Source organism: Odocoileus virginianus, chromosome 6 (assembly GCF_023699985.2).
Source record: "Odocoileus virginianus isolate 20LAN1187 ecotype Illinois chromosome 6, Ovbor_1.2, whole genome shotgun sequence".
Taxonomy (NCBI): domain Eukaryota; kingdom Metazoa; phylum Chordata; class Mammalia; order Artiodactyla; family Cervidae; genus Odocoileus; species Odocoileus virginianus.
The window spans coordinates 86,576,657-86,589,746 of record NC_069679.1 but is presented as its reverse complement, the minus strand read 5'-3'; the positions used below and the strand labels follow the sequence as shown (position 1 = coordinate 86,589,746).

The window sequence follows — 13,090 nt, the reverse complement described above, 5'->3', positions numbered from 1 at the left end:
TTGATGATTGGATTCATACCTGGTGGGTTACATACAGTTCATGGAGTCACGAAAGTCGGACACGACTGAGTGACTTTTACTTTTTCACTTTAATAATTGGATTCATAACGTATAAGTAACTGCCTTACTTAATCAATTTGACTTGTATAATTTTCCAAGTTGTATAATTTTAAGCAATAATAATATATCCTATATAAATTATCTTTACAAAAATTAAAGTATGCTTAATTGTTATACAGGATTTATAGATAAAAATTATACACTTATTAAAGCTGTCAGACAATAACACTGAATAAAGGTCAATAATTTGGAGAAGAAGGCAAGGATGCTCCCATTCTTTAAAATGATTTTAGCAGAAATATTTTAAAATACTAAATAATAGTGCTCACTTCAGCACATATACTAAAATACTAAATAATATAAAGTTAATTATATTTACTACTTATAGACATTTTAAAAGTATATGAAAAAGGTTTGGAATAAAATATTTTTGTGATAATTTAAAAAGTCTTTCATATAGTGTTGCAGGTGCAAAAAGTTTATGTCACCAGCCATGGTTGTATACTTCTATGTACTGCTTCATATACATGTGAAAATACACGTTTATATTACATGTTCAAGATATAACACTTTGTTTACTTTTTATAGGTGTGTACCTCGAAAATCAGTTTGAAAATGCAAATATATTGTCATGCCTTTAATTTTATGAATTTATTTAGAAATGTTAGAGTTTTATTGATTAGAAAGTTAACTTGTATCATTTTCTGATTTAGTTGTTACCCAATTAATGTTAAAATTTGAAGGGTGAGTTGATATATGATTGATGTAGATTCACTGTTCAGCTTAGTAAACATTTGAATAATGACTTTCTGAGTTTAAACTAAATGATGTGGGTTTAAAAAAAACAATAAACAAAAGGCTTTTTCTAGGGAAGAGTTGCCACATTTAAATAGCTGAAAATGGGAACTCCATATACCTAATGACACATTATAAATAGATTCTGAAGTTAGTGGTGGAAACAGAGGGAGAATAGATTGAGAGCTACTGTGTAAATTTGAAAGATATGAAGTAAATAGTGAAATAAGGGAAGAGGAGTTGGAGGCAATAGTAATAACCTTTACAGAGTGTCCGTAAAGTGTCTTGTTTGCCTGACTGACAGTGTCGCCGTAACCACACTAGGAACTTCAGGGGAGAAGATAAAGGACACAGAGGACCCGGTGATGAGTACGCGTTTGAACTCAGATGTGTCTTACATCGCCAACAGTGTGGGAAGTTTATAGAAGTATTTTCAAAATTCAAGAAGAATGTACTGAGTACTTGCCATGTGCAAGATACTGAGATAGCTATGTTAGAGCAGTAATCTAGGCTGTTGATGACACACCCCATTGAGAAACTTGAGTTTGTAAAACTAACATTTGGATATTTTTACCACCAATCTATTCTTGTGCTATTGTATTAGTTGCATTTATGAAACATATGTCAAAGAAATTAAAAGAAAAGTGAATAGAAGTTTTGACATTTTCTTTCTACCTTGCTGCCTTAGAAGATACCAAGAGATAGAGGGTAGAGTCTAGTGAGAAACAGAGGTTGGGTTCACTCTGCGGAAGGAGTGTCAGAGACAGCTGTCTCTGGAGGGCAGCTGAGAGGAGCCGGGTGAGGACGCCGGGTGATGCTTCCCCTTCTCTTTCCCGCTTCTGTTTCAGGCCTCCAGTGAGCAGGGCCCCACCACAACCAGAGAAACTCCAGACCAACAACGTCGGCAAGAAAAAGAGGCCCATAGAGGTGAGGAGAATCCACTCCCCGGTCTTAACTTGTACCTTAGAAGGTATCTAGGGTTTATTCTGTTTCCTTTTTGTAGAACACCCAAATCTGACCATTATTCTTTATGAAAATAAGTGTACTGAGTATTCTTTTTTGTTTGGTTGTAAAAATTGATTGCTTAACTGTCAAGTCTGAGCTTGGATTGATATCCTCTGTTCCCTTTTTTTTTTAATTAGTCTTTTAGTTTTCTATGAATAATATCCTGAATTGAGCCATATCTCAGAGAACTTCTAAATGTAAATGTGTAGAATGATCTATGGCTTATAGAAGCATAGTCACCTTAGAGTGTCCTGTACTTAGTGGTTTGAACTTATAAGTTAAAGATTTAATATTTATACTAAATCAGGAACTTTTACCCCATGAAATATATTCACTGTAGAGTTTAATAACGGCCCTGCTTCCAAGCAAAGAAACTTTCTACAATAATTGAACAAAAGAGAAAAGTTCTCCCAGCATTTCATCACCCCAGTGTCAACAATAACAGACAGACTGCTGGGTGTGTGTTAGTCACTCAGTCGCGTTCAGCTCTTTGCAGCCCCACGAACTGTAGCCCCCAGCCTTCTCTGTCCATGGACTTCTCCAGGCAAGAATTCTGGAGTGGGTTCCCTTCTCCAGGGATCTTCCCGACCCAGGGATCAAACCCCAGTCTCCTGCATTGCAGGCAGATTCTTTACTATTTGAGCTACAGGCAAGTCCTCAAGCAGACTGCTAGATGAGGTCAAAAGCAAGGTGTGAAGCTGTGGGAGGATGATTGTTGCACTTCCTGCCCCCCTCAGCCTCACCGGTCAAAGAAGATGGGCACTTGGAGTAGCAGGATTATCTTTAGCATGAGTTATCGGAGACGGCGTGCTTAGTGCATGAAGCTGATACACTGTTTGGATCCTTGGAAGCGTATCACTTGGACCTCATTTATTCTCAGTTGTATATGCAGATCAAATATTTTTGACTAACGGTTAACACAAATTAAGATATTTTTCTTTTAGACACAAAGTAGCTCAGTGTTTAACACACGAGATCTTAAGAACTAAAATTCTTGGAGTCTGCGTGCTTCCCTTTTCGTTTTTATAGATTTATGTAGAGAAGTATGGAATGTGTGTTTCAGCTGCTCAAAAAAGCTTAAATAGAGGTGTATCTAGCTTAGTTTTGTGTTTGAAATTTATAAATCAAAAATGCATCCTCCATTTTGACTGAAGACCACCAGTACTATATACAGCAAAATAATGGTGAACATTTAGACATGAGCAAATGTATAATGGTTTTATCATTGTTTTAGGACCTTGTGTTGGAGCTTGTTTTTGGCTATCGAGGCCGAGACTGCAGGAATAATGTTCATTATTTAAATGATGGTGATGATATAATTTATCATACCGCATCCGTTGGAATTCTTCACAATGTTGCTACAGGTAGGAAACCCTAATTCCCCATTCCCCTCTTTTTAAAATTGAGAATTTTTTATTTAGCATCTTAAAACTCTGTTAAAATATAAACAATTAAGTCATGAATCTGGAATATGAATATTTCATACTGTAGAACTTCCTAGTAATATTTTAAGTAATTTACAATCTTGAAGAGAGTATAGCACAGCAGGAAAGGACTTCATAATGCAAAGTGCTTATAGATCTCGATTAGAAGTGAAGGATTACTGTGTGTTGAAAGCATGTTTTATAGCAAAAACATTTGTAACTGTATTCTGTTTCCCCGCAAGTGGTTGTCTTTGATAGTTAGTGATTGAAAGGAACATGTTGGGTGAGTGATTGCTGGGGACTGGTGGTGGAGTGGCAGTGTTCATGCTGAGGGCTTGGAAAGCCAAAAAGGTTAACTAAGAAAGCTGCTTGCCTGTGACTTGACTGATGATCCCTAATAGATTCAAGAGATGGGAAAATATTTCTTGACATCTATTTGACTGATTGTCTTGTTGAAGAAGTTCTCTCAGCATCATTTGATGACCAAAGATGTGATAACCCTACTAGTCATACTCTATTAATTTTGGACTGCTTTATTACATAAACTTACAAACTGCATAAAGTCGGGAAGTTGTTTGTTGTTCAGATGCTCAGTCGTGTCCCAGTCTTTGTGACCCCCACGGACTGCAGCACACCATTCTTCCTTGTCCTTCACCATCTCCTGGGGCTTAATCAAACCCATGTCCACTAAGTTGGTGATGCCATCCAACCATCTCATCCTCTGTCTTTGAATCTCTGTCTTCAATCTGTCTTCTTTTCCTGCCTTCAATCTTTCCCATCATCGGGGGTCTTTTTTAATGAGTAGGCTCTTCGCATCAGGTGGCCAGAGTATTGGAGCTTTAGCTTTAGCATCAGTCCTTCCAGTGAATATTCAGGACTGATTTCCTTTAGGACGGACTGGTTGGATCTCCTTGCAGTCCAAGGGACTCTCAAGAGTCTTCTGCAACACCACAGTTCAAAAGCATCAATTCTTCAGCACTCAGCTTTCTTTGTGGTCCAACTCTCACATCCATACATGACTACTGGAAAAACCATATCCTTGACTAGATGGACCTTTGTCAGCAAAGTGATGTCTCTGCTCTTTAATACACTGTCTGGGTTTGTCATAGCTTTTCTTTCAAGGAGCAAGTGTCTTTTAATTTCATGGTTGCAGTCACCGTCTGCAGTGATTTTGGGCCCAACAAAATAGTCAGTCACTGTTTGCATTGAAGATACGGTTTATCTAGTGCAAACATTTCTGGCTTTTTTTTCCTCTGGTAGCTTCACTCTAATTAGGTAGAATGGATTATATGAGTCATAATCCCCTACCCCTGGTTAGTATTAATCATTAACATGGTATATCTGTTTTAGTTTCCTTAAGAAAAAGATTCATCAAGATTACACAAATCAATGGTAATTCTCTATTCAATACTTTAGGTCATTAAAAAATACCTCTTAATAATAGAAAATCCTCTTTGAGGCTTCATTATCCTTCACAGAAAATATAGAAGATAAGAAAGACACAGTACATAAGGATGAAAGTATAAATACACTTCCATATTTATACATGTAGCTTTCTTTAGTTTCTGGTTTTTAGTTACTCACCTTTCTAATGATGGGATGCAGAGAGCCGGGGTAGAGGGAAAACTAAGCCCCTGCCCAGCGGCCTTTCACCATTCTGGGGGTACGTTGCTATGCGTATAGTCCAAGAAGTCCTGATCTGTTAGCGGATCTGCTGATTTAGTCAGTAGCGCATATAATTTTTTGTTTGTTCCTTTATCTGAACTCAGCCCTGGGAAATATGAAGCACATTTTACTTTGAGAGGAAGTTCAAAAGTAATGATAGATATATTAAATGTTATTTAAATTTTTTTCTTTGGCTTTGTTTTGCTCTTTGGAGGACCTAGTGTCAACAGTACTTTCTAATCTGAACCCAGTCCACCACCCTGACCTCATTTCCCACCTCTCTGTTGGGCTTGCAGAAGCCTCCCTTTCTTGCCTCCTGCACAGTCACAGTCTGCCAAGGTCTGTTCGCTGTCACTACTACTAGATGAATCATATTACTTCTTTGATCAGAGTTTTTTCAGTACCTCCCCTCTGACTGCAGAATAAATATAAAATTTAATAATAGGGTGGTTTTCAAAATCCTCTGTGATTCTAGTTCGAACTTGCCTGTCCATGATATTTCTCACTCTTCTTTTTTGTTACCCTGTATTTCAGCCAAACGAGCCATCTGTATGCATACCCACGGCTTACCTGCCTTTGTATCTTTGCTTCAAGTATTCCTCTTCCTGAAACGCCTGCCCCAGCCACATTCACATTTCCAGAATCTGTCATGTCAGTTCAGGAGTGCCATCTGTTCATAAGAAGAACAGATCACTGCATATTTCCATAGCATTTTGATCTTTAACTCTTGTGGCACTTAATGTCTCCAACGTGGTTTAACATGGGTTATGCCTTTCAGAGTTCTACTGCTTTAAGGATTTCTCAGTCACGTTTACATCTGTAGGATGAAGTATATAGATTATGCTCAAAAAATATATGTTAAATAAGCAAGGAAGTTAACACAGCAGTTTATTACTCTGAATAAAGTGCATTTGACTATTTCACGTTAAAGTTTTCAAATTTAATTTTCAAATTCTTTTTTTATAGGGACTCAGAGTTTTTATCAGGAACATAATGATGATATTCTGTGCCTCACTGTAAATCAGCACCCCAAGTTTATCAACATAGTGGCAACTGGCCAAGTAGGTATGTTTCTGTATTTTAAAAAGAAATAGTATTAAGTAATTGTCTTGTGTAAATTAATTCAGTATCCTAGGGGGAAAAGACTAAAACATTCTTGTGTGTTGTTTGAACTGCATTTGTACATGAAGCCCACATCCAGTTTTACCGTATTATTTGCTTCCAGGTACCTTTCTCTCACTTTGTCTGTCTGTGTTGGCTCAGACAGTTCAGGATCCAGGGCAGTGTATTTTATGGTGGTTGAAATAGTTGGATTTAATCCTTTAGCAGAAATTTCTGAGCAGCAGAAAGTTTTAATTTAATAGCATGTAAAGCAGGAAGGAAGAGCCTGAGGCGGGAGTGGTAAGTAAGAGGAGCTCGCGAGAGGGCAGGGCCTCTGCCTCGGCCGGGACACTCTGGCAAGGGGAGAAGCCGAGCCTGTGCCTTGTCGGTGAGCCCTTCTGCCCTTTCCTTTGGCGGTGATCGGATTTGCCAGCTGTTTTTGAAACCCCCTGTCTTGCTATTTTCTTTCAACTCTCTAGAAAACTTTGACAAAGGTCATAACTCCACAAGCAAAATGAGAGGGTGGCAGGTCTCTTTAGGATGTATCTACCAGTACTTGATCACTATGACTACCATGTAATAGACCTGATCACTGAGATCTTCACAACCCTTGTATAGTTTGTAAAAATGAGCAGAATCATTGGGTTTGTTGGATTTCAGTGAGCCTCAATGGCTAAGGCAACTTTCCCGGAGTTTTTCCCTTCTTGAATAGATATTTTATGCTTTAATATGATCAGTTAGAAACTTGTTTTCTGTTGTCTATTAGTTCTACAGTTATGCCACAAAGACCATTGTAATCTTCCTTTCTGTAAAAATTTTATCCTTTTAAAAAGAAAGTAGGTCAGTTCTTGACCTGTTACATAACACAATATTCTAAGCTTTGAGTTGATTATTTATTTACATTTCATTGATGTACAGTTGATATGTGACGTGTCAGATTCTGATGCACAGCAGGGTGGCTCGGTTCTTTTCTGTTGCGGGTCATCGCAGGATGCTGACTGTAGCTCTCTGTGGTCTGTGGTAGGCCCTGTTTTCATCTGTCTCACGCACAGTGGTCTGTATCTGCTCATCCCAGACTTCCCGTTCATCCCTCCCCCGTGTCCGTTCTCCTTTGGTGACCGTGAATTTGTGTTCTGTGTCTGAGAGTCTGTTTCTGTTTCATAAGGAAGTTAATTTGTGTCATACTTAAGATTCCACATGTATGTGATGTCATGTGGAGTTTGTCTTTCTCTTTTTGACTGACCTCACTTAGTAAGATAATCTCTGGATCCATGCATGTTGCTGCAGATGGCATCGTTGCATTCTTTTTTATGGCTGACTGGTATTCCATTGTGTATATATGTACCACATCTTCTCTAACCATTCATCTGCTGATGGACATTTAGGTTGCTTCCATGACTTAGCTCTTGTAAATAGTGCTGCTGTGAACATTAGGATGCATGTATCTTTTCAAAGTAGAGTTTTCTCTGGATATATGCTCAGGAGTGGGATTGCTGGATCACATGGCAACTCTGTTCTTAGTTTCTTGAGGAATTGCATACTGTTTTCCATAGTGGCTATACACCAATTTACATTCCTAGCAACAGTGCTCTCTGGAAGAGGAAATGGCAGCCCACTCCAGTATTCTTGCCTGGAGAATTCCATGGACAGAGTCTTGTGGGCTACAGTCCATGGGGTCACAGAATCAGACACAACTGAAGGACTAACACATACATATATATACTAACAGTGTAGAGGGTTCCCTTTTCTCCACATCCTTGCAATAATTGTACACTTTCTGATGATCACCATTGTGACCTGTATAAAGTGAGTGGTTTGCGTTTCCCTGATGATTTGTGATACTGAACAGTGTCTCTTCTTTGGAGACGTGTCTGTTTAGGTCTTCTGTCCGAGTTTTGATTGACTTGTTTGTTTTTTGTCATTCATTTCTATGAACTGTTTATATATTTTGGAAATTAAACCCTGTTGGTCAAATTATTTGCAAATATTTTCTTCCAATCTATAGGTTGTCTTTTCATTTTATTTATGGTTTCCTTTGCTATGCAGAGCTTCTAAATTTCCTTAGGTCCCATTTGTTTATTTTTGCTTTTGTTTCTATTGCCTTAGTAAATTGACCTAAGAAACCATTGAGTAAGGGTTCCTTTGTGTCATTTTACTTGTATCAATGTTTCTCTGACTTCAAGAATTTAGGAGAAACAATTATCTATTGTGGGCCTGAAGGAATGTTTTTATATGTAAGTGTTCCTAACCTCTCATTAGGAAGCTCTGTTATAAAGTGCTTCCTCATATAGAACAGAAATCTGTTTCTCTTTCATTGCAATTCACCGGTCCTCATTTTGGGGCACCTAGAGTATTTAGACCTGTGATGGTTAGGCCTTTATCTGTACTTTTTATTTGCCCCAGGCCCACAGATATTCCAGGATAAGCCTGTTTTCCAAAACCAAAACCCTCAGTTTTAAACTGTTTTTCATGTGACATAGTTTCAAGTACTGTGATCATTTGGTGGTCATCAGAGCATATTCAAATCTAAAAGTGGTATATCCTGACTGGTCTTCTCAGCAAAGTCAAGTACTTCATTGCCTTTTCTCTCATATTCCAGGTCAGGACACAGTACATCTACATTATCAATATGTCCTTGAAACAATAATTTCATAGGCTTCCCAGGTGGCGCTAGTGGTAAAGAACCTGCCTGCCAGTGCAGGGGACATAAGAGACATGGGTTCAATCCCTGGGTTGGGAAGATCCCCTGGAGAAGGAAATGGCAAACCACTCCAGTATCCTTGCCTGGAAAATCTCACGGACAGAGGAACCTGGCAGGCTACAGTCCATAGGGTCGCACAGAGTCGGACACAACTGAAGCACACAGGGATATAAAGTTCTAATGAAGCAGAGAACAATCATCTATCTAGAAAAGGTTTCTAAATTTTTCTGCTTTCTTTCTTGCTAAAGATTATTGACTCTAAAATTTTGATTAATAAAAGTATTTCTACTGTAAATACAGTGAATTTCATATTTTCTTTTTTGGCAATCTTTTACTCATACAGAAAATGTTTAGTTAAAAAAAATAAGAAAGGGGTTAGTTTGTGGCCTGAGTTAAGAGCCTTCCTTTCCTTGAGTTACATGCCAACTTTTACCATCGTTTCTTTCAGATGATTTAAATCTGATTCTTCCCTTCAAGTAGAGCTACATGAAAGCCCAAAGGATCTATTAACAGGGCATTTGTAAACCAAAATAAAGTCATATCAATTTTAAACCATATCAGTACTATTTTAAACATTTTTATAATTTCATGTAACTCACTAAAGGAAATACTGATCTAAAGATTGAAAGGTCATATGCATATAATATTAATATGCATATATAATTGAAATTAGTGGCTTCACTTACAGTGTACTCAGTTTTACATAATGAAATTAATTTTGTATATGACAATTTAAATTATTTAAAATTATTGTATGGTAATTGAGTTTTTATAAGTTTTGCATATAGTGTATTTGTTGTTTCTGGATAATTATTTTTCTGCTACTTTTCCATTATAGGTGATTCAGCAGACATGTCAGGTAAGGAAATTTATCACTTTCTATTTTACTCATATTGTTAAGTAGTGATAGCCTACATTTTTATAGAGTAATAAGATAGTTGAACTATTTTGGGTTTTTTAAAAGTCAAGAATATATCATTTTAATGTCATGATACCGTAATTTTTTTTTTAACTGATATATTTTGACTTTCTTAGTGTGCTCAGAATTGTTGTAAGCACTTTACTTGTATTACCTCTTTAGTCGTCACAAGAATTCTCCATAGTAGGTATTAACTTACCAATATCATATAGCTGGTAGGAATAAAGGTGGGGCTAAAACTTGATCCTAAGTAGGAATCAGTAAATTTTATTGCCTAGAAATAAAAATTTTTCAATGACTGTTTTTGTATAACCATCAAAATTATTGCATATGTTAGATCAACAGAACATTTAAAGATTTGAAAATAACTTTTTATTATTGAATTTGACCATGACTTTGTGAAGTTACAAAGCTCTTAGATGAACAGATGCATGTCAGTTGTTTTTAGAGATTATAATAGCTAGGCTTTTTCAACTCAATTTCAGTTCATATAATATAGTAAGAATTAACAGTCTGATAAGAAAACATTTCCCAGTGATTTGTATCCATTTCCTTCTCCTCCAGGATAAAGCATGATTTTGTGATTTGACTGTTTAACCACAGATGTATTCAGCGCAGCAAACAAGGGCCTTGCTCTGGGCTACACTCGAGAGCAGAGGTTAGGGGACTTAGAGCTCTTGGGCCAGACGCGCCACCACCCGTACAGCCCGTGACTGAGTACAGTTTATAGTCATTTAAATAGTTGGAAAATATCAAAGAAAGAACAGAATTTCACACAACATGCGACGTGTATGGAATTCAGATTTCAGTGTCCACAGATGAGGTTTCTGGACACGGCCCTGCTCGTTCAGTCACGTGCTGACCATGGCGACTCTGGCGCTCTCGTGGCAGGGTCGCAGCAGAGACTGTTATTAGCACTCATTGCTTTCCAGTGCAGCTTGGCACACGACAGACTGCAGGGGTTCTGTTTTAAGGCTTGACAGGCTTTGAGTGCTACGTATATTGCTCTATTCCACAGCATTTTGTTGTGTTGAAGTATAGTTGATACACAGCATTACATAACTTTCAGGTATACAACATTGTGATTCATTTTTTGTAGCTTATATACCACTAAAAGTTATTATAAGATAGTGGCTGTAATTCCCCTGAGCTATACAATATATCCTTACCTGTTTTACACAAAACAGCTTGTGTCCTTAATCTCCTACCCTCAACCTGCCCCACCCGCTTCCCTCTCTCCTTAGGTCACCAGTTTGTTTTCTGTGTCTGTGAGTCTGTTATGGTTTGCATATCCGTCCGTTTGTTTTGTTTTTTGGATTCTACGTATAGGTGATATCGCACAGTATTTGTCTTTCTCTATCTGACTGACTTCACTAAATATAACATTCTTTAGGTATATCCACTTTGCTGGCATTTTGTTTTTTTTAACCATCGTATATCTGTCACGGCAAAACAAGAGAAGGGAAAGGAAAGATAGACTTTGAACGTCAAACTACAAAGGCAGAGTGAAGTGTGGATTTGTTGTCAGATGAGATGGTAAAGCATTGTGCTTTTTATGCAGTGATACTGTAGCTGTGCTGAAATAATACAGTGTATGTCAACATCTTCACACTGACTTTACTGCAATGTCCCCAGCTCACAGGAAAACAAAAATCAGAAAAACTAGGAACTTTAAAACAGTATCTTGAGACTTCCTTGGTGGTCCGGGACTCCAGGCTTCCACTGCAGGGAGCTCAGGTTCAATCCCTGGTCAGGGAGCTAGGATCCTGCATGCAGTGTGGTGTGGCCAAAAATAAATAAATAAAATTAAATTTTAAAAAATTATTTAAAAAACACATATCTCATCACAACAGTATTTCTTCAAAAAATAAAAATAAAATATGGCTAAAACCTAAGTAAGGTTCTGAATGACTCATTTGTTAGCTAATTAAGACAAGCTGTTTATTGCTGGCTTAGTTAAATCATGTTTGACTGCAATGAATGAGTGTCCAGAGAAGATAAACTTGTTTAAGACTATTAGCTTTTTGCCAAGAACCATTGCTAAAACAGTTGAGGGCTTTTTGAACAACATCAGTAGTGACTAAAAACAGGCAAAAACGGGGGCAGATGATTCTGAATGGTTTCCCTTGGCTCTTGTTAGGTTGACAGATGTTGCCAATTGTTTATATGAGGCATCAGTGCTGACTTTTAAGTGACAGTTTGCCTCCATAAATGGTTTCCATGGAACAACTTGAAAAGATAATATTTTCAAATAGCTTAAGAAAATATTAATTCAGTACAACCTGAAGTGGAATCTGTTAAGATGTACCTCAACTGAGGATGGTAAAAATATGTGTGGAGCTAGAGCAGAAAAGAGGATAGTTTGTAAAATTTACAAGGCTTATGAACTTTAAAGGCACTTGAAGCCTATGCTTTATTCACTGTGTTATTCCTCAGCAGATGCTTTGTGAAAAATATTTCAATCTATCATGTATAATTGAACCTCAGTATTTTGTTTTTGAGAGTCAGCAGTTAACTTTATTTGCTCTCATAGCCTTAACCATCATCAGTTCCATTGATTTCTGTCAGAAATAGAAGGTGAATGTCCAGACTTGCCCTACCACAGCAGTTCAGTGGTTTAGCAGTGGTAACATTTTTTTTGTTCTGTGCAATTTCTGTCACTCAGAGACTGGACTGAAATTTTTCTTGAGAAGAACTGCCCTCAGTCTCTCATTATGGAAAACTGAATGGCTTTGGAAATGAGTTTTTGCTGCAGATTCGATGTTTCTTAATGATTCCACCTGAAATTACAAGGAAACTACAGTTACACACCTTGAAATTACAGTGCTTATATGTGAAACTTATACTGCAGGAAAGTCATTCGATGACAACTAATCTTTGAATCACAGGTCACACCAAACTGCACTGTGTACATCTCATACTGTCAGAAATGAAGACACCAGATTCCCTTTCCAACACAAATTTGCAGCAAGTGTATTTTCTGGGCTCAAATTTCAGTTCCAGCAGCATTTTTTTTAGATCTTGATACAAGTGTAAAGAAAATCGTCATATTTTAAAAATCTGTTTAACTGTACAGTTGAGGAACTTCCACCTAACCTTCAATTTATAGTTATTATTCTGTAATATAATACATGCTAAAAAGACAAACATTAGGCCAGAACTCTAAAACAATTTTCTGAATGCCTTCCAAGTGATTAACATGTTCAGTTAAAATCATTTGCTTTTGGATTGATATTCATATTTGACAGTACCTATCTGTGAGACATTGTCTGAGTTGAAAATCATTATAGGTCATCATTAACAGATGAACATTTGTAATTCTTTTAAAAAATAAAGAACATTGACTTTGAACCCCACTTAAGTGAATTAATATCCCCCCTCAAAAAAATTAATTCTTATTAGTAGATAGATATAAGAATT

The 13,090-nt window shown here is 37.1% G+C and overlaps 1 protein-coding gene across 12 annotated transcripts in view; it reads left to right on the top strand.

Annotated features, from left to right (window-relative positions):
• The window catches only part of EML5 (EMAP like 5), a 157,174-nt gene that overhangs the window by 119,511 nt on the left and 24,573 nt on the right, over window positions 1-13,090 (top strand). For 9 of the 12 annotated variants that reach the window (XM_070469746.1, XM_020890576.2, XM_070469747.1 and 6 more), the window contains exons 28-31: window positions 1,704-1,782; window positions 3,095-3,224; window positions 5,916-6,014; window positions 9,590-9,610. In XM_070469746.1, the coding sequence (XP_070325847.1) occupies window positions 1,704-1,782; window positions 3,095-3,224; window positions 5,916-6,014; window positions 9,590-9,610 (329 nt within the window). Of the gene's footprint in view, window positions 1-1,703; window positions 1,783-3,094; window positions 3,225-5,915; window positions 6,015-9,589; window positions 9,611-10,234; window positions 11,566-13,090 lie in introns of those variants that run through there. The other 3 variants (XM_070469755.1, XM_070469756.1, XM_070469754.1) reach the window with 3 other exon arrangements.